Source organism: Schistocerca serialis, chromosome 9, assembly GCF_023864345.2.
Source record: "Schistocerca serialis cubense isolate TAMUIC-IGC-003099 chromosome 9, iqSchSeri2.2, whole genome shotgun sequence".
Lineage (NCBI taxonomy): Eukaryota > Metazoa > Arthropoda > Insecta > Orthoptera > Acrididae > Schistocerca > Schistocerca serialis.
The window spans coordinates 84,859,841-84,884,081 of NC_064646.1; the positions used below are offsets into that span (position 1 = coordinate 84,859,841).

The 24,241-nt window shown below is 40.8% G+C and overlaps 1 protein-coding gene across 6 annotated transcripts in view; it reads left to right on the plus strand.

Annotated features, from left to right (window-relative positions):
• The window catches only part of LOC126418536 (eukaryotic translation initiation factor 4E transporter), a 320,599-nt gene that overhangs the window by 185,200 nt on the left and 111,158 nt on the right, over positions 1 to 24,241 (plus strand). For all 6 annotated transcript variants that reach the window (XM_050085342.1, XM_050085344.1, XM_050085348.1 and 3 more), the window contains 3 exons: positions 2,053 to 2,189; positions 2,963 to 3,052; positions 16,868 to 17,056. In XM_050085342.1, coding sequence (XP_049941299.1) covers positions 2,053 to 2,189; positions 2,963 to 3,052; positions 16,868 to 17,056 — 416 coding nt within the window. The remainder of the gene's footprint in view (positions 1 to 2,052; positions 2,190 to 2,962; positions 3,053 to 16,867; positions 17,057 to 24,241) is intronic.

The following is a 24,241-nucleotide window of genomic DNA, read 5'->3' on the forward strand; positions in this document are numbered from 1 at the left end:
CTTGTCAGACACCTTTATCGAGGAAAATGGTGTGCCTCAGGGTTCCGTGCTGAGATTCGTCCGCTTTATCGCCATTAACCCTGTAATGGCCTGTCTCCCTCTGAGACCGTCTCCGGCTCTCTTTTTGTTGACGGATTCTGCCATCTGTTGCAGTTTCCATGGACCTGTCTCACTGAGCAGCATCTTCAGCGCTGTCTTGATCGTCTTTACTCCGGGAACATTGACAGTGGCTTTCGCTCTTCCACTGACAAAACTGACTGTACAAATTTCTGGCGGCACAAATGGTTTCTCCCACCACCTCTACATCTTGGGCCTGTTGTGCTTCCGTTCGTTGAAACTAAAATGTTTATGGGTCTCGTGCTGAGTAGGAAACTCTTGGTCCTCCCATGTATCTTACCTGGCAGTCCGTTGTACATGGTTCCTCAGTCTCCTTCATGTCCTCACTGGTACTTCCTTGGGTGCTGATCGAACCATCCTCCTCCGTTTGTACTAGTTCCTTGTCTGTTTTAAACTCGACTATGGGTGCTTTGTTTATGTGTCTGCATCCCCATCCATCTTACACCGTCTCAACACTATTCACCATCATGGCATCTGTTTGGCCATGGGTGCCTTTTACACCAGCCCAGTTGAGAGTCTGTATGCTGAAGCTGTTGAACTACCACTGTCCTACTGCCGTGAGTTTCTCCTCAGCAGGTATGCATACCATTTGTCTGCCATGCATAGCCACCCATCCTATGCCTCCTTCTTTGACGATTCCTTTGATCGTCAGTATGGTGCTCGTCCCCTTTCTGTTACCTCCTGGAGTTCACTTTTGCCACTTACTGTGGCGGCTTAACTTCACACTACCTGCAACTTGCCCAGTGGGTGTGAACCCTTCACCACCTTGGCTTTGTGAAGTGGCCCATGTTAACCTTGATCTTCACTCACTTTCTAAGGACACTACTCCAGCCTTGGTTTATCGCCTCCAGTTTCACAGCCTTCGCATGGAACTTAGAGATAATACCTTTACATTCATTGATGGCTCTTGGACTGACCATGGGGTTGGGTGTGCCTTCGTCATTGGCACCCATGTCATTCGATATCTGCTTCCGGCACACTCCGTAGTACAGCCGAGCTTTTCGCCTTGTAGCACGCCATGGAGTACATCCAGCAACACAGCCTTTCCAATTGTCCCCTCTTCTCAGACTTGCTCAGTACCCTTCAAAGTTTGTGTGCTGTACACTGTCTATCCCTTAGTGCAGTGGATCCAGGAAACCTGTCACTTGCTTTCTGTTTGTGGAGCCAGTGTCATGTTTCTGTGGTTACCAGGTCATGTCGGTATGCCAGGAAAGGAGGCTGCTGACCCTGCTGCCAAGGCTGCAGTCTTCATACCTCAGCCCATGAGTACCTACATTCCTTCTGATCTCTGTCTTGTCAGGTAGTGGTGTCCCTTTGGCATCGCCTATGGTCCTCCCTTTGCAGGAACAAGCTTCGGTTTATTAAGCCTCTTCCAGTGGCTTGGAAAAGCTTCAGTTGGCCCTCCCACCAGGAGGAGATTATTTTAACTCACCTGCATATTGGGCACTGCCATTTTAGCCATCATTTGTTCAGTGGCACTATCCACTTTGTCCACATTGCACACAAATTTTAACTGTCTGCCACTTCCTGCTGGAATGCCCTTTTTTTAACCATTTACATTCCAGCTTGGGTTTGCCGCCTGATTTATCAGCCATTTTAGTGAAAGATGCATGGGCTGTCAATCGCGCTTTACTTTTTATCCACCACAGCAATATGGCGAAGGCCACTTACTTTTTACTTTTGGACCTCCATTATGTTTCTGTGTTCCACGCATCAACCCACCATAGGTGAGTAGTTGCCTTCGCTGTATTTTATTTATTATTGGGCAGCATTTACATGATAAGCCTTATTCTGTCTTGGTTCTTTGTAAATGAATGTTACTGAAGGTATTGGAGAGCCTGATCATTGATGTGAAATAATAGAGAGAATAAGAATGCTTATCCCTTTCCTTGATGCATATGTAAACTACTTATTAAATTAAACATTCTGTTTCAGAAGTGACTGGGAAAATTCATAGTGTTGAAGAACTAGAAGCAAAAATAAGGCAAGGAATAAATTCAACGGAAAGCCAGAATGCGACTGTGAATTCAAATACAAAAAAGGAAGAAGATTTATCGGCATTCAATAAATTGGTAAGTATATACCTTAAATATTCCTTTTTACATATTAACAGTGGTAGTACAGTTTCACCATGTGTAGTTTTCTATGCTATGCTTCCCCCAGAATAGTATCATAGAAGCAACTCATTTTGGGAAAATTCACATAATTTTAGTGCTGATGTTCCTATGCCCTGTAGTCAGATATATGGTATCCTGTAATAGTTATGTTCAGAAATATACATTTTTAAAAGCCATGTTCTTGTGCAATGTTAATCACTGAACTAAAAATCCAAAATTAAAATGCATTAAAAACGTATGCTAAGATTTGTAGCACAAGTCTTTCCTTCACCAGGCATGATGCAGGAATAGTAGAACTTCTCTTGAGATAACTGAGTACTCAAACAATGTAGTAGTGTAATTGAATAGTATTAACTTTGGAAAGTGGGTATACAAAGATCAGTAGAACAGTAAAGTATAAGAAAAGTATTTTGTTGCTGCTTTGTTAAATGGGATTTCAAGACCAGTGTAATTAAGAATTTAATAATACTGACAGTGAATTACTGCATATAATATAGTGCTAGGTAGCACATATTAGAATACCTTTGAACATAATATTTCTAGTTTTTCTTGTATTAAACATAAATTTTGCTTGTGATCTAACATAGAACTCTTAGTAAATGGCTTTTAGAAAAGTATATTCGAAGTAGCAGTGTTAAGTGTAGTAAGTAGCCAGTTCCCATAGGCATGTAGCGGAATTGCATTTTGATTTGCTTCGCAACATTTTGTGCCATTCGTTTCAATTACAGCTTGCTCAGATTACTGATGGGAAGGTGATACCTGCGACAGCACCAAATGGTCCACTTCCCTCGAATATACAACAGTTACATTTTACTCAGGTAAAGTGTGCATGATCACTGGGTTTCAGTGTTTGCTGTTTCAAATGGTTAATAGACTTCTGCTTGACCACTGCTTGGATGAGTACTTCTGTCGCATAATACACCTTTTGTCATCCTTTAAGGAAGTAAATAAAACATTGAGATTTAATTAAATTTTTGAGCCGTAGGAATTAAGTTTAACAGCGAAAATTAAGTTTGAGAATTTGAACTTCACAAAATTTATCGCCTGACGTAATTGTAGCAGCAATGCCACAACAACCAGAAATATTACCAGAAAAATCAATTTATAAAGCAATAATTTTTAAATAGAATAGTTCATTGTATTGTTTAATTATTACAGGAAAAGATCAGTATGCAACTTGCTAATAATTGTTTTGAAATGTTAAGGTAGTAAATCTCAACTTTCTCAGTGTAAACAAATTAAAAATTTAGACTTAGTAAATGCATGGGTAAACACAGTGGTGTAGGCAGCTTAGATTTTGTTGTTGCAGTCAGATCTAACAAAATAAGAGAAGTGGGAATAATAAAGAAGAAAAATTGTTTTTGTCTTCACATCCGTTGACATTTTGCTTGATTTCCTGAAAAATCATTTCATATGCAGGAATAATTCTTCGTACTGTCACTTCCATTTGTTCACAGCAAGCCTTTTCCCCTTCTCATTTTTAAAAGGCATTTAATGTCGGCTTCCTGTATCATATAATGTTAACTTCTTTCTGCTTTTAATCTCTAAATGGAAGTAACTTTCAGATACTTTCTCGTAATTATGGTAATCAAAAGTATCTGGTGGAATGTAGATAATGGAAGGAGTAACTGTAACAAGTAATGAGTTGAGGCACCGAGTCGTAGATAGGTGCACAGATGAGACTGGAAATCTTGCTACCTTTTGCATGAATCTTTCTTCAGAGCTCTAAAGCACTCGTGCATATGCTGGCACATGTGACCTGCTTGGCTATATTGGCCTGTCTTTGCCAGCCGGTTGAGCTGCAGTGCTGACGTATAATTGGGAGGCCAAGGACATTGAGCAATGTAGGGGTGTGGGTGTAGCTTTGAAAGAGTACTTTCCTGAAAGCTAGCAACATTCTGTCTTAAGAGTGCGCTTCCAGGTATACTGCTGAGTTGTTGTTTCCATTTTATGTGCAATATTTAGAAGACCGACCCAGCAGTCTTCTGGTGCTGTGAATTGTTCAGGCAGGAAGTATATATAACGGGCAAAACTCGCAGCACTTAAAGATGATGGCTGAGTTAGTCTTCAAAATTTTGTGTATAAAATGGGGAAAAAACCTCAGAACACCTGATAGCATACTATTAAAAATTCGTACAGAGAAAATGAGAGTTCAGTCTTGTTTGTGTACATATCAATGACTCAGTGCCTCAATTACCTGAGGAGTCGTTGACTATACTCTTTTCATTACACACTTGCAATTATATTGGTTTTCCATGCTTTCCTTTGTCTTGCTGAGCTAAACACTTGCAGGTTTTTTACAATAACTTAGTGATAAGGTCACTGCCGCAGAAAATGTAAGCGCCTCAAAATTCGTTTGTTTGTTTGTTTCTTTTTACTAATAGTTTCCAAGTACACAATCTCCTGCAGCTTTTGAAGTAATGTCTCAGTAACTGCAGTACTCATAGTAGTTATGGGATTACATGGGATAGAACATAAGGAAAATAAAAGTTAATAGTTCATTCTCACTTAGATATGCTATAACTCTCCTATGAACAAAGATTTTAGGTGAAAAGTCTTGCACTAATGCTTTATCCTAGACAATAAGTTGTCATGCTTCACTGTGGTTGAGAGAGGAAGGGTGGCAGGCCGGCTGTCGAAGTCAACACATAAGAATGTTTGATTGTACAGGGCAATAACTTTCGTGCCAGGTACATTCCATTTTTTTCATAATTTAATGATGTGCATTTAGTGCATTAATATAATGACTTGAATAAGAGCATCGCCTCTGAACTGAGGCGAAGGTCAGAGAGATGCAAAGGGGAAAAAAGTAATGGAGTTACTTAATTTTTGGGAAGTAGCTTTGGGTCAGTAGTAGTTATACTGATATAAAGAAGTCTGCATACTTACACAATTCTAGTTTAGTATTTTTGCTGATGCAGTAGGTTGTTAATCCAGGAAGAGAATCTCCTTTTACTTAATATTCTTTGTGGTTCATGTAGTTGGTGTCATTTGTGTAGTGTACGTAATGTAGTATGGCTTTGCAGTATTTTTCTATTTTCCTATTTACAACATTGATTAGTATGCTTGGCATGTATAAGATTGTTTCTATTAGAGTTTAATAGCAAAGAATTTATCTTCATGAAGCATGCATTTTTCTTATTGAGGTTCGTAACCAAAATTCATTAATTTTGTTTTCCTTATGAACAAGTTATTGTAGATAACAATCTTAAGGTGATGCCTGTTGAGAGCTAAACATCGGATAGTGTAAATAATCCACTGTTAAATCTAGGTAACTGATAATAAATTTTTGTTTAATTATTCTCTAAAATTGTATGTGTTTTGCTATACAAATTTATGTGAATTATTGTTGCACTCTACTTGCTGTTCTAAAAATAATAGAATGTGTGTTCCATAACAGCCCCATAGAGCCCCAGCTTATCATCCTTACTTAACCCGAAATGTCAGTGCCCTTAGTTCAAAAACACTGTGCACCAAATACGTGCAAAGGAGAATTGCAGTTACAATCAAATCCCATACTGTAATGCCTTCATTTTCTATTTGTTGCAAATAGGTGAAATCTAAACTTAAGTTAATGAAACTAAGAAGGCCCTGGTTTGCAGAGGGATTATGTAGGGCCTTCAAAAAAAGCTACACACATCATCCCAAGTGAAAAATATTGCACAACAAGTGTCATATCATCAGAAGATAGTAAAATTTCAATGTTCAGAGTTTCATCAAGTGTGCAGGCAAAGTGGCGTAACGACTGGAAACTTAGTTGAAGTATGCAGAACAGTAAGGTTGTTGGGGGCAAAATGTCTAAAATGGACAGATTCACTGTGAAATTCTGCCAGTACACTGGTCTAATACAGTTTTGTCCAGCAGTAGTGAAATGGTGCCAGCAGCTTAATAAAGGCCGCATATACGTAGGTGATGCTGATCAGGGAGGGATATCTCGCAACCATGGATTTCCATCTTTCAAACAAGCTAAGAGGACATCTGGGGAAAGAGATTTTCCAATGAGTAAGTCATTTGCACAGCAGTTCTTGACTGGCTCTGTGACGAGATTATTTCTGTGGTAATGGAAGTGAGATTTAGAACTTTCTATCGTTTACGGAGACTTTGTGACTATGTTCAGAAGACAGTTTAGTGCAGCATTAAATTACTTGTACTGCCATAATATGTAAATCACTTTTTGAAGTCCCCTCATAGAGAACCACAGGCAAAAGCTTTGGTATTGGGCTGTGCAAAAGTGGAATGCCCACCGAAGCAAATAGACCTTGATGGATGATAGAGGACAGTCTTGCCACAGTGCTGTGCTCACCTAGTGAGTACACCAGTCTCATCACATGAATACACCTGCCAGTAGTCTTCCTTGTGGCCAGCACAAATACTGCCGCATCTCAGCCTCTGTGTCAGTCTTGTACTTTGTCTGACAGCATTCATTCCTATTTCCACCATACTAATGACTACTCATCAAAGACTTCTCTTTGGCGTTGGTTTTCCTCTTTGGTCTCAATTTGTATTATGGCTTGTACTTGACCTATTGACAGGGTTGTGTCGAAAGCTTGTTGCCCTTCGTTGTTGCATAGGTTGCTATTGACCTACTTTTGTTGTGTTGGATCAGACCTGTTGCTACACTCTAGCTTGGGTTTTGAGTCCTGTCCACGGGCCGTCTCCCAACCTTCATCGTCATTATTTCTCTCCTGTTTTTCTGACATGTGCACCAGTATCCGGCTACTCACGGATATAGCAGATATCATACTTTTCCAAATTTGCCTCCAATACACAATTTTAAATAGCCAACCAATAGCTATCTTCAGCAGCTGACATGAGTCTACAGAGAAGATTGTGGTTGCTACAGGATATTGCATACTAAGATAAATACGTGCTACTTTCAGTGGATAAGAAGCAGAGTAACTATGACTCCCTTTCAAGTCCTACTGCAGTTGTCTGTTGCAGCTGTGCTTCAGTATACTGGAGTAAAAGGGTCTTGCGTGTGTAATGCTTGGACAGACACAGTCAGCACTTGTTCCAGTGATAAATTGTTCAACCTGAGTGGCAAATGTTCTTTATGCTAAAGTTACTCTTCTCAAATACAGAAGTATCTGAATGCGGCAGTGATGTGACCAGCTTCGTTAAAGAGCATTTGTTACTCTTAGCTTCAATAAGGTGCTGGATATACCCTTAATGTATGTAGTTAGTGTTAGTTAATCCTCCGTTACCTCCGTTTTGACACCTGTTTTCCATTTGCCTTATTGCTCAACTGAGATTCTGCAGAAACCGTTCACAGTTCATAACTTCACTTTAACAGCTCTGTAAAGAACCCACACACTTATCCTGGGAAATTCTAATGTAAAAAACTTTTTTTATACCTCCCAGATGCTGCTTTCTCTGAAAATTTGGAAGCCATCTGACCCAGATATCAATTCTATATTTATTTTTATCGTCAAATTCTTCAGTTTCTGGAAGAAATTTCAAATCATTCCCAATCTTACATGAACATGTAGATGTAGTGTAGTGAAAACAGGAAATTTTTCTTGGCTTCATAAGTGGGCAAGGTTATGTCTACATGCTTCATTGTGGCAGTTTTGAATTTCATATTGATGTGGTTATCTCTTCTTTTTGAGTTGTTCATTGTACCCACTAGACTTACACCTTAACTATTCAGTATATTGGCCAGGTATCAAGACGTGAAAAAATGGCTGTTTTCAAATTCCTTAAGCTTCTAAGGAATGGTGCCATAAGCTTGGAAAGGGTTTGAATGTTCATTCTTTCCCAGGTATTGAAATCTGTTCAGCATGTATTTGGTGTCCACATGTACTAACTGCCAAATGTATGTGGTTTACTAGTTCTGTACTGTGTAAATCTACACCTGCTGCTATTGGGAAAGAGAGGTTCATAATTGTAAGGTTTTGTCCCAGATTGTAGAGCAGGGAACAATCTTCACTGAAATGATTTCAACTTCTGACAACAAAGCAGGTTTCTATGTTTTGAGTCTTATGGTCAGAAAGCAAAAAATCATTTTCTCTAAATCTCTTGAGATTGTAATATGTTAGAAGTATGGTCCCAAGACTTCTGTCTGAAAGCTATCAGTTTCTGTTCCCTAGGTTCAAAAATAGGCCAGGGGCATAAAAATTGTTGTGAATGCACAAACACTTAAAAATTTGCCTAAGAGCTTCTATGTGTGCAGTTTCTTAGCATTGTTATCTATGAATAGCCATGGAGAGCTAGCAGTGTTTTGAATTTTGAGGGTTCGCTTTGCATTGGATCTTTGTCTGGCATAAACATTTTACTTGCAAAATTTTTCAGTTGCACTAAAGATTAGATTTCTGTAGGTCCGACATCATTCATTACTTGTTTGTTACAGTATTAGAGTGTAATGAATGTGGTCATACTCCGTAACAGGTAATACAAAAATTTGTAAACAGTTATGACAGATCAGGATGCCTCTAGATGCCAGCACCCTTAATGTCAAATCATTAGAAGGCAACATTAATTTTTCATGATTACAAATGCCATAATGTTAAGGCAGCTACAAGGGTAGATGGAGGTGGTGTTATATATATTTGAGCCATTCTGAAAGTAAGTAACCTTTTTGCTTAAACATAGTTACGTGAATACCAGTTGCAACTTACTGATAACAGTGGCACACCCGTGTGCGCACACATGGGCATTTTTGCAACTACAAGGTTATAAAGAATAAACTTGAGCAGCTCTCAGTTCTACATGGTTGACTGAAACCGTAACACTAGAACTGTGGAATCTGTCAAATAAACCACTATGAAATGCAGCTTCGAAATTTAGTTGATTTTCTTTTCAACAGAGATTATACTGTAGAAATTAAGCTTGGAACTCTGTTGATTTTATTACTGTATACATAGAACTGTCAGCAGTAAATTTGACCACTAGTTTTTCACACCTATTTTGCCTGAGAGTACCACAAATGCTCACTTAAGTTGCATGTGACAGTGATGTGATACCAAAACGTATGCTGAGGAATCTGAGCTGATTATTGTGTGTCCCTATATCTAGAGAGCTTGGTTGTGTGCAGGTCATGATACAGGTACTGAAATGGGGCTTAAATTGTTCGACAGGGAAGTAATGGAATACATAGAACACCTGTAATGAGTTTTATAGCAGAGTCCGAAGGTAATGAAATTGAAAGATGAGTAGAAATTGATTATTTTCTAGACTGCACTGAATCAAATGATGATAGCACTTCAATGTATCATTCCACTTGATTATGTCTGTAGTTTCCTTGCACATTATGGCGTTTGTGAATGGCGTGAAATGGTGTGTCCTAGAGTTCTGACCAGTAAGGGTTGGTGGCACTCAGAAGCTTTTGTCATTCTCAGTGTTAAACAGTTTGAGGTTTACTCCTTTCCAAAAGTTTGTCTCAACATGTCACATTTGCTTTTAATGTATCCATGAAGACCTGTCACCGTAATCTTGAATATCTGATGATGCATTTTTTAACATCTGCCATATTCATTACACTTTCTCCCGTATTGAAACAAGTGTATGACGAATGTTTATAAGATCTAAAGGAACTGCAGCTTGCCTTGTACTTAAGTTAGTGAAACTTCAAATTGCTGTGTTGATTGCCGCAGTCAGTTATCTACCACCATAAACAGGCCTGCCATATGAAATGTATTCTGAATGTCTACCTTTCACTAAATTTGAACAGATTACACTGTTCTACAAAAAAGCTTTTTTTCTATTTCTGAAAAAATACATGGTGATTCTAGTTGTACTTAGTGCTGAATTCAAAACTATTTCTAGTTTTGTCAGGTATAGTTTGAGTAACTGCAATTTTATTTCTCATTTCTGTTTCTGATGTAGTGCAGCAAACACGAGGTGAAATTCGATAAACAAATTCAAGTTTTAATGATGATATAAGTTCATCACATTAATCGAGGGTGAGATCTAACATATAACACAGTAATCATTGTGTATACACTTTGTAGCATTTATTTGACAGAGAAATTACAGAAAATTGACAAAAAAAAAGAGCCACTGTATTGTAATGCACATCACTTTTTCCTCTTGTTGTGAATCTTTCTTGTATGGAATGATATTCCAGTAATAAACTGCTAACATACGAGGTGCGACAATAAAGTAATCAGACTGATGTGAAAAAAAATGTTGCTTACCCTTTAGTCAAGTTTAGTGTTGTCTCCTTCAAAGTAGTTCCCTTCTGATTGCACACACTTTTTCCAGCGCTTCTCCCATTGATGGTAACATTTCTGGAGCCCATCTTCTGTAATATCCTCAATGACCCTCGTTTCAGCTTTTTGGACATCTTGTGTTTGAAAATGGAGTCCTTTGACTGCTGTTGTGACTCTTGGAAATAGAAAAAAGCTGCACGGAGTGATATCTGGTGAATAAGGTGGCTGTGGTAGTACTGAAATTTGTTTTGAAGTACAAAATTGCTGTACTAACAGAGCAGAACGGGATGGTGCGTTGTCGTGATGCAGAATCCAATTATCAGCAATATTGGCATGGACACGAAGAATTCTTTTTACGAAGTCTTTCTAAAATTTCTTTGTAGTAATATTGGTTAACTGTTTGTCCAGGAGGCACCAACTCTTTATGAACAATTCCCTTGGAATCAAAGAAGCACAAGAACATACATTTCACTTTTGACTTCGACATGCAAGCTTTTTGTGATCTGGGTGATCCCTTTGAACACCATTGCGAACTGTGGCTCTTTGTCTCTGTATCGTACTGAAAAAAACCAAACTTTCATCACCAGTGATAACACGGCTCAATAATTCTGGATTGATTTCCGTTTGCTCTAACAGATTGGCTGCCACATTTTTCAGTGTTTCTCGCTGTTGTGGTGTGAGATTTTTGGGGACCATTTTTGCACAAATCTTTCTCATACCAAGATCTTCAGTTATTAGAGGAACCGTTTCTCGATTGATGTTCAGGTCTTCTGTATTCATTTTCACGGATAGTCTTCGATCAGATCGTACAAGTTCACACACCCTGGCCAAGTTGACGTCCGTCCGTGATGGTTGTCTGCTGCGGTCTTCATCTTCAACATTCATTCTGCCTTCACTAAACATTTTATGCCAACGAAAAACTTGAGCTCTTGACATAACATCCTCTCCAAAAGCCTTCTGAAGCTTACCATAAGTTGTCATCGCAGTTTCACCCAATTTAACGCAAAAAGAAATGGCATACCGTTGCACAGTATTATGCAGTTACATTTCCGTGCCGAGAGAAACAAACGCGTTTTAATTTATTACAGCACAACTCACGACTGAGCTCTTGAATCGATGCACCGTTTGGACTAGAAGCAGCTCGTAGACCAAGGTCAAAGATATTGTGCCTATGCAAGCCTGCAAGGTTGCCACAACTTGCAAAGAAAATAAGTCTCATTACTTTGTCACACCTCATAGAAGGTACCCACTTCCCTTCATAACGCCTTTCTACGGTAGAAATGTCTTTATGGAATCTATCACAATGTTCATTCGATATGTCACAACTATTCTCCGTGAAGTAAACCAGATGAGAGTCCATCATATGTACCTTCGACTTATTTCACCCCAGATATCAATATGCTTTGATCATGTTATTCACCATTGCTTTGTAGTTAGTAGCTCTTCTTCCGAGGAAGTTTTCTGACACAATTTTGAAACAGTCCCATTCTGTCTTTCCTTTGTCAGTTAAATGTGCTTCAAAATTTGCATCTTTCTGCAATTCCTTGATTTCTGGGCCCACAAATACACCTTCATTTATTTTTGTAGCTGTAATAAGGGGGACTGCCCATTGCTTCCAAGGCCTTTACAAATTGTTTCATTAGGCCAAGTTTGATGTGAAGCAGTGGAAGTAGTACATCTTCAGGAGCTACCAGACTTCCACGTTGTACATTTTCACCAACTTTCCACTTCCATCTAGACCATTTCTTTTCCACGTAGTGAGAATTTCTTGACTATCCAACTTGCAAAGAAAACGGGCATACTTCATGTAGCCTTCTTGCATTCCCAGTACCATAGCAATTACTTCGAAATCTGCACATATTTTCCATTTGTATTCATTGTATTGTAATGAATTTAGCATCCTTTGTATGAATTTGTAATTAGCTTTGGTCAAGCTGACATAAGCTACTGGAACAGAGGGTATTTTATTTCCATTATGGAGCAAAGCACCCTTGAGACTTGTTTTCGACTCATCTACGAAAAGTCTCCACTCCTGTGAAATATAGGTGAAGTTCAGCACTTTCATTAGGCCAGCAATGTCATTGCAAAATGTCAGTGCTCCGTCAGTTGCAAAATAGGAAATAAAGGCATGTTCTCTGTGCCTGAGCAAACTGATTTTCGTACTTTGGTGGAGTAGCTTGTACTCTTGTAATCTTAAGCCAAGTAGCTGCACCTTTCGTTTACTTAGTCCTAGATCACATACTAAATCATTTAAATCTGCTTGTGTTAACAAATGTGGCGATGACTCACTTGTGGAATGATATAAAGGATCATCTGTGATGTCTTTAGTACTACTTACCACTCCTAATTTGACCTGGAGCTCCTGAAGGTACTGGAGGGCTGTCAGAATGCTGCACTGGCATTCTTGCTGAAGGCATATCTGGGTAAGCAATGTGCCTCTTAGATTTCTTTGTAAAACTCTGAATTTTTGTTAGACAGAAATAACAATCAGTAACGTGGTCCTTGGGCTCTCTCAACACCATGGGCACAGCGAACAATGCCACATTCTCTTTACCTTTCCACCAATGAATTAGTTTGCAGTAACATGTAGAACAACAGAAATGTGGTACCCATTCTTAGCTTGGTCTCCTACCTCTACTCCAAAGTAATGTTTATATGCTTTCTTTATGACTGTTGAAATTTTCTACCTGTTTCTGACTTCCCTTAGACATAGAAGTTGTATGGCTTATATCGACATCCACGAATATGTGGCTTTTCTGAAAATTTAAGAACACCTCTTCAGTAATACACCTATAGAGAAGTAGAGAAATGTATACGTAAAAGCAATCCATTTACTTTCAGTACCAGTCTAAATCTTTAAACACAGGAACTTAAAAGTTCAACTGTGTTCAGTAATATGGCAGATGTTTACTTGTCAACCAAAACTCCCACTCATTAACATTGACACAAATTACGACTAACATCACTGTTGGAAACTTGATGCACCTGCGTCTGGGAAGTGTGAAGGCTTAGTGCCGAAGCAGTGACCGGCTGTTGCTGTTAGAGTTAATCAACTATTGCAGGTGCTCTTAATGACATAGGTGTGGCAGAGTATAACCCAATGACATCTGATTCTTCCCATCTGCTGTTGAACAAGAAATTATCATGTTCCATCACTACTGTTTGTGGCAACATATCCATATTTCTCTAGTGTCCGTGTGTGTTTGCCGTGTGTGTGTGTTTGCCGTGTGTGTGTGTTTGCTGTGTGTGTGTGTGTGTGTGTTTGCTGTGTGTGTGTGTGTGTGTGTGTGTTTGCTGTGTGTGTGTGTGTGTGTGTGTGTGTGTGTTTGCTGTGTGTGTGTGTGTGTGTGTGTGTGTGTGTGTGTGTGTGTTTGCCGTGTGTGTGTGTGTGTGTGTGTGTGTGTGTGTGCCGTGTGTGTGTGTGTGTGTGTGTGTGTGTGTGTGTGTGTGTTTGCCGTGTGTGTGTGTGTGTGTGTGTGTGTTTGCCGTGTGTGTGTGTGTGTGTGTGTGTGTGTGTGTTTGCCGTGTGTGTGTGTGTGTGTGTGTGTGTGTGTGTGTGCCGTGTGTGTGTGTGTGTGTGTTTGCCGTGTGTGTGTGTGTGTGTGTGTGTGTGTGTTTGCCGTGTGTGTGTGTGTGTGTGTTTGCCGTGTGTGTGTGTGTGTGTGTTTGCCGTGTGTGTGTGTGTGTTTGCCGTGTGTGTGTGTGTGTGTGTGTTTGCCGTGTGTGTGTGTGTGTGTTTGCCGTGTGTGTGTGTGTGTGTGTTTGCCGTGTGTGTGTGTGTGTGTGTTTGCCGTGTGTGTGTGTGTGTGTGTTTGCCGTGTGTGTGTTTGTGTGTTTGTGTGTGTGTGTGTGTGTGTGTGTGTGTTTGCCGCGCGTCTGTGTGTGTTTGCCGCGCGTCTGTGTGTGTTTGCCGCGCGTCTGTGTGTGTTTGCCGCGCGTGTGTGTGTGTGTGTTTGCCGCGTGTGTGTGTGTGTGTGTGTGTGTGTGTGTGTGTGTGTGTGTGTGTGTGTGTGTGTGTGTTTGCCGCGTGTGTGTGTGTGTGTGTTTGCCGCGTGTGTGTGTGTGTGTGTGTGTGTGTGTGTGTGTGTGTGTGTGTGTGTTTGCCGTGTAAACCGGTTTAGAAGCACACACTTTAGTATCAGCAACAGAATCCTTGTTGCCACACAATATATAAACAGGGTCTTGTTTCCACTAACATTATTGGCTGCCTTACAGTCTAGACTATCTGGCTGCTCCTCACTCCACCCTCCTAAACAGCCTTTTGTATTGTACAGGTAGAATTGTCCTTCCATTAAATCCTACATTCAGTAACTCATCTTGTTTGTCATTAATCCTTATCCTCCACTCATCTGTGGCTCTTATTTCCATCATGTTTATTCCTCATCCTCAAGCTTCTCATTACTTCACTTTGGCATCCTCAGTTTAGTTAATAGGCATGAGTTAATGAATCTTTAAGGCTGTTCTTGTACCTGTCTCCCTCCAGTGTATCCCATCAGTCCCAATATCCTGTTCTAAATGTTAAACATGCCTGCATTTGGATGATCTCACTCTAATGCTGCGTTCCTGTTCTTAAACTTTGTGTATTCCCTCTCCCTCCCCTCCCCTCTTCAGGTATGCGCAGTGAAGAAAAGTGGAGCTATCCTGTTGCAGTTCTTCTGTATGTACCTTTCTGTTATTGAACACCTGTACTATAGGGCAAGTGATTATCACAGCTGAGTTTATTTTTATTTCTCCCAAGATATTACAATGTTGGAATAATAAAACTTGCAACAAGAATCCCCATTTGTGATGTGGAGCTTCATATAATAGAGGTATAAATTATTCAACTTCCAAAAGTCTAAACCCAAATAACAAATTTTATGTTAATTGAGGACAGAATTTTAATGGTGCTATGTGCCTTGTGGTTATGATGACCATAAATTTTGGAGCTGTAACGTCACAATTGTGACTGTTTCATTCCATTGACAAGTCTCAATTATTTGGACACTAGGTCTACCATAATGTCACCATGCAAAATACATTGTGAGAATTTAACCACCTTAACTTAAAATGTAATCCATCTTAACTCAGAATTACACATTTTTCATTTTCATTGGTTGTGTCACGTTATGCACTTCACATCTAACCCTTGCTAACAGCCTTGGCTTGTTTAATACTGTTTCTCATCAGATCACTGAAGTTAAGCAAAATCAGGTGTGGCCAGTGCTAGGATGGGTAACTGCTTGGGTATCTCGTGGTGTTGGCTGCTTTCCTTTGCCATTCTGGCAAAGGCGAGGAATGGCGTTGACAGTCTCTGATCGCCAGTCTTAGCACCAGTGTGCTGCATTAAATTCAATTTCCCACAGTCTCTCGGGGAGAGGGAGCATGTAATACTGCTGGTGATTCATCCATCAGTTGAGACAAGCCCTCTGTGGTCCGCTTAGAGAGGAACAGGCTATGTTCCAGCACTGGGTTTCATCATCCTATCATCAGCCAACAGAAACATTACACACAATAGAAAAAAAACCATTCCAATTAGTAGGCTGAACATGCTCTTTGGGGGTCTTCCAGCCAATCATGCCATGACTTTTCTACCAAACCCTTGTTTTAAATACTATTTGACATGTCATCATTAACATGGAGAGCTTTTCGTAAAGCCTCATCTGTGGGTCTTGTATTGATGCCATACATATACAAAATGACAAAGGTACAGTGAACTGCTCCTCTTTTTTGTTTTTTCCAAACTTATCCCTTTCTTCCTGGAAAAAGGAACTTCTAGTTACAGAAGTAAAAAATATTCACATTTTTAAATGTGTATTGGCAGTATTGGAAGGCCACCACATTAAGGTAAGTACTGTTAGCCGTTCCGTCCTTTTCATACTTTCATGCCATTATGCGCACTTTATCTGTGTGTTTAATTTTCATAAATGTTATTAATGCAAACTGATTTTTAATTTTGATTGTTCGGATATTCAGGTCACTGAGGATCATATTGGTTGATAAATTTTCATGTATATTGTAGGGATGTAGTTAAAGTTTATTAGAATTTCTGAAGTTTAGAATACATTGGATGTCAATTTTCGCATGAAATGTAATGCAAACTAAGAGCACTTTATATAGCATAACTCCATAAACCTGTTTGGTTGCTTTAGTTCGGTCTCTATTGCCCTTGGCATGTTTAAAGCCTTCGAAAGTAAATCTTGACCTCTAGCAAGCTTCCAATGATACAGTAGTTATTTGTTCAGAAACAAGGTTTTACACACTATATAATTTTATAAGAAGTTGTATTGTAGCATAAAGTTTTTGCAATGAAAGTCATTATTTCCCTGTTCTGTATGTAATGATGTTCATTCCATCAAATTCACCAAATTATCCTCTCCTTTATGATAAATTATGTACACAACTGTTGGCAGATGTTAAAACTATGATTTTAGAGGTGGTATATGAAAAAATCGTATATAGAAGGTACCATGTTATTAATAAGATAAAATATTCTGGTTGCAGATGCTGAAAAACTCACAACAAAATAGGCAAGTTAGTCGCCAGACATCAATTCCTGATCATTCTGTGAATATGGTAGGAGGCCTGGAGAATACTAACTCCCAAAACAAGCAAACTACTAATATCTCTCAGCAGCAACAGCAGATGCAAATCCCCAAGGATTTGGTTATGAAATTGCTTCAAGTCCAACAGGTAATAAATTAGTTAATTGTCAGTGTATAAGTTGTGTGTCTCTCATTATGAAACTAGCAGGTTAAAACAGTGTACACGACCAGCACTCAATCAAAGACAGTGTGCCATAGTTGACAATTCACTTGCACACTAGATGATTCAGGCTCAATTCGCATATCTTTTCATAGCTTCACTCTCTGTATTGGTGAACTGTAAAACAGGTTATAAGTTGAGCTTGGATACTTCCATTGGTAATACCTGTGAAAAAGAAGGGTCTAGTTTTAAGTGGCAGTCAACCAGTCAGATTTTGATAATAGCAGATGCTGCTACTAAGTAAAAACCTCATTCTCTCCCTTGCAGTGTTTACATACAAGTCTATGTTTTTAATTGATATTACCTTTATAATTATTGCTTGCAGGAAATAAGTAATATGATTCTTGCTTAAGAACATCGTGCATCAGTAGCTATTTCTAAATTACATATTTAAGAAGTATCTTCATGAGGCCTTATTAAAATAGAAATTTTTTTCTCTCTAAGGACTGGTAGCCCAACATGTAAGTAAGAGTAGCTATTGAGTATGAAGGATAGGTACTGTTAAAATCAAGCTTCTAATGCCCGAGGAATGCTCAGGAGGTAGGTTATTTCCCCGCAAAGGAAAAGCTTAAAGTACTCGTAATAAATTTGTCAGTTTGCGGTGAATAGTGTGCTGATACGGACGGTCCAGACAAATTAAAACTGTGCACTCGACAGGGTTATAGTCTTGGTTCTGCACACAGATCTTTAATATGTCTGGACATTTAAAGGTTTAAGTTCTCCCACTTGGCACATTGAATCGCACATTAAATTTTTATTTATTGCTTACCCAATTTTTATATGGAATCTACTGTAAAGCAGATAATTACATTGATCTACAGGGAAAGCTTGATAAACACTAAGCTTTCACAGATGTCTTCAATTCTCCACCTGTGTATTGCTATGAAATGTTTGCACTAGACAGTAACACTTTAAATTCAAGTAGCGCAGAGAGAGAGAGAGAGAGAGAGAGAGAGAGAGAGAGAGAGACTGGCTAAAGTTGTTGGATGGGTCACGTGTGCCTATACAGCATTATTATTAGTGAAAGTGCTGCCCATATTTGACAAAGCTAAAGGCCTCAGTCTGGCGGGAAACAGTTTTAGTGACAGGTGTTAGTGTAATACTCCCTTAAAATAAATTATGTAGTAACATATAAGGTGTTTCACAGACACGAATGGATGGTCTCTATTGTTGTAGGAACATATACCCCTATGGGCAGACACCAGTCACTGAAAGATACATTGCTCCGTTGTTAAATGTGGCAGGTGGAATATCAGTCTTAGAGTAAGCTAAACATGTTACGAATGGTTTTTGAAAGAAATCTGAGTAAAACGTTCCACACTTTTAGTACCTAAGATCAGTGAATCAGTAACAAAGTTGAGCACAAACTTACTGAAACCTTCAAAAGGAACAGAAGTGCTTTTATTGACCAGTTAAGACACTCGTGCTGGTACCAAAATGACCTATGTGGGATGAGACATTCATTGCAAAGTGCCTTTTTTCTGATGAACCTTGGCTTCATTTATTGGGATGTATGAGCTCGCAGAAACTTAAACATTGGATTCCAAAAACATTGACCACGTGAAAACTGTCTCACTTTACTCACATGACATACTGAAAGCTTTGTGTCAAGGCAGTTGGGTAGATACAGTATTCCTTGAGTTCCAAAACCCATTTGACTCTACGACACCTATGCTTACTGTCAAGAGTATGCTCATATGGGGTAGAAATTGAAATTTATGGCTGGATTGAGGACTTTTTGATTTTTTTGGGGGGGGGGGGGGGGTGGCAGTGTGTGTTACCTTGATCAGATTCATCATCAGACGTAGAATTAACTTGATGTGTGCCCCAGGGGAGAATGTTGGGACGCCTGCTGTTCATATTGTATATCAGTGACCCTGCAGAAAATATTAATAGTAATCTCAGACTTCTTGCAGATGATGCAGTTACCTGTGATGTACTGGCTGAAAGAAGCTGCATAAATATTTAGACGGATCTTGATAAGATTTCAAAGTGGTTCAAAGATTGGCAATTTGGTTAAAATTTTCAGAAATGTAAAACCGTGCACATCACAAAACAAAAAAATGTATGCTCAGACTATAATATCAATGAGTCACTATTGGAAACAGCCAACTCATACAAAGCAATAAGTCTACAAAGGATATTGCTTACAAATCAATTGTGAGCCCCCCAGGGGGTTAACTCTTTTGTGGAAACGTGCGTAGCGAGCACGGGATCCCGAGCTAATGTGGCCTTCCTTCCTTTCCGGGCTGCATACCCCCCCCCCCCCCCCCCCCCGCCTCTTTCCTTCCTTTTCTCCCCCTCTGGGAGTGTTTTGTGCCTACGTCCGGAGACGGACGCTCGAAACTGTAACAAATTCTTTGCTTTCTCCACTTGCAAGTCCTCGTCCTTCCTTTGTCCTTCCCTTTTCCTTACCTCTTCTCTTTGCCCTTTTCTCCACTGCGGCGTTTGAGACCTCTCTTCCTTCCTTTCCCTTTGATTTTTCCCTTTCTCTTTTTTCCTCCCTGTGCGTGTCTGAAGGCCGACCCACGGATTTCCATGCGTAGCCGGTGACGGGGTAACGCGTAATTCCCCGCCCCGGGTAGTCAGGTAGGACACGTACGTACCCCCTGGTAACGGCCAGGCCCATGGAGGGTGATTAGCCGAGCTGATACCTTCCAAAAGTGCCGATTGGTCCCTCTGTTTCTCGGGAGGTGTGACCTGAGGTGTGAACAATCACCTAAGGCGGGAGTGCCCTCAGAGAGGGCCCCCACAAGGAAGGAGCGTGCCATCAGAGACGCCGGTAATCATGGGGGATACTTTCGCAATGGTTTCCTCTTCTTCTACTATGTCTGCTCACAATCGTAAGTTCAATGAGTCTCAGCCACAGACAGTCCTTCCATCGTTGCCACAGTTCTTGTTGTTTCTCGGTTTGACGAAGGTCACGATTTCTCCACAGTCAGCCCTTTCATTATTCAGAAAGGTGTCGACGCAATTGCAGGTCCTGTAAAGTCTTGTTCCAGATCACGAAATGGCACCTTGTTGTTAGAAACAGTCAGTGCCCTGCAGGCACAAAAATTGCTGCGTTCTTCACTGCTACACACCTTCCCTGTCCGGGTGGAAGCGCACCGCACTTCAAATTCCTCGCGTGGAGTCGTTTATACACGCTCCCTCGATGGATTGTCCGACGAGGAAATTCAACACTACCTGTCTGACCAGGGCGTAATGGCTGTTCATAGTCATGAAAAGGGTTGACACGAACATCATTCCAACCCGCACTGTCTTCTTGACATTTGACAAAGTTCAACTCCCATCGAAAATCAAAGTAGGCTATGAGATAGTTTCCATTTGCCCTTACATCCCAAACCCTACGCGTTGCTATCGGTGTCAGCAGTTCAATCACACCAGCCAGTCCTGTTCCAATCCGGCCAAATGTGTTACGTGTGGCAAGGATGCCCATGAGGGTGCTTGTCCACCTCCATCCCCTCGTTGCATCAACTGTATGGGTGACCACGCTGCTTCCTTTCGAGATAGCCCCGTTTTTAAAGACGAAAAGCTCATGCAGGGAATAATCAGAGTGAAGGAAAAGGTGTCGACCTTCGCTGCTCGAAAATTATTCGCCAGTCGAAAGCCCACTGTGCCTCAGACAGGAAAATACAGCACTGTCGGAGCACAAAGGAGACAGCCATGCAAGACTTGTGATCTCACCTTTAGTGCCATGGTTTTCAGATCGGCCAGCGCAAAGATCGCCCGTTCAACCTCCCCACTTTCGCCTGCTCACTCTATGGTTCACCCTTCATCGGGTTCTGCTAAATCTCGAGCCCAAAAGTCAGACACAAAGACTTTGAAAAAAGAGCATACTCGTGAAGATTTTTTTACGTACCCCAACTTCACAACCATAGGTTCCGCTTTTCTCCCAGTAAGACCGTTTGTGTTAATTTTTGGCGTCGTAAGGAGTTTCTTCCATCCTCCTTACATCTAGGACCTGTCAACCTTCCATTTTCGGATGTCGCTAAATTCTTGGGTCTTATGTTTGACAGAAAACTGTGCTGGTCCTCCCACGTTTCCTATCTTTCAGCTCGCTGTCTGCGATCCCTCAACACCCTCCTTGTCCAGAATGGTACCTCCTGGGGAGCGGACCGAGTGGTCCTTCTCCGCCTCTATCGTGCCTTAGTGCACTCGAAATTAGACTGTGGAAGCATAGTTTACTCCTCTGCTCGGCCATCTATTCTTCGGCGTCTCGACTCTATCCACCACTGTGGATTACGTTTAGTGTCTGGAGCTTTTTACACCAGCCCTGTGGAAAGCCTTTATGCTGAGACTGCTGAACCTCAGCTGTCCAATCGGCGAGCAGTCCTTCTGAGTCGTTATGCTAGCCGTCTGTCTTCCATACCTGCTAATCTGGCCCATGACATTTTTTTCGACGCCTCCTTGGATGTAGGGTATGCAGACCGCCCTTCCTCCCTACTACCATCAGGAGTCCGCTTCCGTAAACTGCTCCATTCTCTTTCCTTCCGCTTTCCTAAAACCTTCTTGACAACTTGGGGTACAGCACCGCCTTGGCTCCGTCCGTGGATCTGCCTGCTCCGTGACCTTTGTCAATTTCCCAAGGATGGTACCCCTTCACTTCTTTATCGTTGGGCATTTGCTGCTCTATGTGCATGAATGAAGGAAGCCACATTTATTTACACTGATGGCTCGAGAACATTGTTAGGTGTAGGGAGTGCCTATATTGTTGGCGGCACCCCAAATCGATTTCTGCTTCCTGACCAGTGTTCGGTTTATACTGCGGAGCTTTACGCTGTTCTCCAGGCTGTCCAATACATCCGTCGCCATCAGCGGATACAGTATGTTATCTGTTCAGATTCTCTCAGCTCTCTCCTCAGTCTCCAAGCTCTCTACCCTGTCCACCCTCTGGTCCACCGGATTCAGAACTGCCTGCGCTTGCTCCACTTGGGGTTCATCTTGGTGGCGTTCCTCTGGCTCCCAGGACACATTGGTATTTGTGGAAATGAGGCGGCTGATATAGCGGTCAAGGCTGCTGTCTCTCTCCTTCGGGCAGCTATTCGATCGATTCCCTTCGCCGATCTACGGAGTGTTTTATGTCGTCGTATTGTTCTTTTATGGCACGCACATTGGTCGACACTTCCCCATAATAAATTGCGGGATGTGAAAGCTCTTCCCTGTGCTTGGACCTCTTCCTCCCGAACGCGTCATCGGGAGGAGGTAATTTTAACTAGACTCTGGATAGGGCAATGTCTTTTTAGCCATCGACATCTTTTAAGCGGCGATCCTCCCCCACTCTGTCCCCACTGCTCTCAGCTGTGGACGATAAGACACCTTTTAACTGGGTGCCCCTATTTGACTCCATTACGTGCCCATCTACAGCTGTCGCCTGATATATCGTCCATTTTAGCAGATGACACGTGCTCAGCCGATTGCGTTCTCAAGTTTATTAGTGCCAGTGAGATGACGTCAGTCATTTGAAGCTCTTTTTGGGGACAACCAACCCTTTCTGTAGTGGATTTTTAAGCTTTCCTTCTGCTTTTACTTTCTCAAATTTTTTGAGTTTCATTCCCATTGCTGCTGGTTTCCATTTTCGTTTTTTAGTGTTTCCTAAGTCACAGACCAGGCGCTAATGACCGTAGCAGTTTTGTGCCCCAAAACCAAATCAAACAAAAAAAAAATCAATTGTGTGACCAGAACTTGAATGTTGCTTAAGTATGAGAGAATGTAACAATACGAGAGAAGGAAAGTTGCTACTCATCATATAGTGGAGATGCTGAGGCGCGATAGGCACAATAAAAAGATTCACACAATCATAGCTTTCGGCCATTAAGGCCTTTGTCAGCAGTTGACACACGCACGCGCAACTTGCGGGGCGGGCGCGCACACACACACACACACACACACACAAACACACACACGTCTGCAGTTGCAGCTCTCTGAGACTGCAGATGGGTGGGCTAGTTGCCCGCGCCCGCCCGCCCGCCCGCCCGCCCGCCTGCCCGCGCGCTTGTGTGCGTGTGCGTGTGCGTGTGCGTGTGTACTGCTGACAAAGGCCTTAATGGCCAAAAGCTATGATCGTGTGAGTCTTTTTATTGTGTCTACCGTGACTCAGCATCTCTGCTATATGGTAAGTAACAACTTTCCTTCTCTCGTATTGTTACATTCCATCCTGGATTTTCCATTGTTTAAGTGTGAGAGACCTGTACCAAATATGACTAATGGGGATATATATACAGACAAAGGTAACACAAATGGTCAAAGGTTTGTTTGATCCAAGCGAGTGTGTCAGAGTTACTGTAAACTATACCAAGAAAGTCTATTAACAAAGTTCCAAGAACCGGACTTAAATGATGACTTCAGAAACATACTAAAACCTTATACGTATTGCTTACATAGGGATCGTGAGGATAAAATTAGAATGATCATTGCATACACAGATGCATTCATTCAGTAAATCTAATTCTTATTCTTCCCATGCCCAATACGTGAATGGAATGGAAGAAACCCTAATAGTGGTACAACAGGATGTATCCTCTGCCATGAACCTCACATTGGTTTGCAGAGTATAGATGTAGATTGGAGTCCTGAAAATCACCACCAGTTAAATAAAGGGCAGAGTATAGATGTAGATTGGAGTCCTGAAAATCACCACCAGTTAAATAAAGGCCCTGCACATATGAAAACATCATGGTTTGCAATTTGTGGAACATGAATTATTGTAGTGCTCATCAACCAAACAACTTCTGAGATCTAAGTGAACAAAATAGTAAAACCTTTCATTCAGAGAATGAACAACTAATGAAAAGATCTACTGTTACTGTGTATGGGATGATACTAGAACACACACTGTTGATGTATCAAAATGTCTTTAATGGCTTATGAATGTAATTTCACGCCTGTACAGTGATTCCTGTGTATTGTAGCTATGAATTGTCTTAAGAGTTTACTTTCACACAAGTAACTTTTGCTCAGATTAATGATATCTAATTTCTGATTTCTAGTTTTCTATACATTGTGTTAGAAAGTTTTTTCTGTTTCTTCTTCCATTGTTTTCAAGTGATCAGTGAAGAAATTTCTAGTCATTCTACAACATCTGCTGCTGGATAAAGACCACCTCTAAACTTT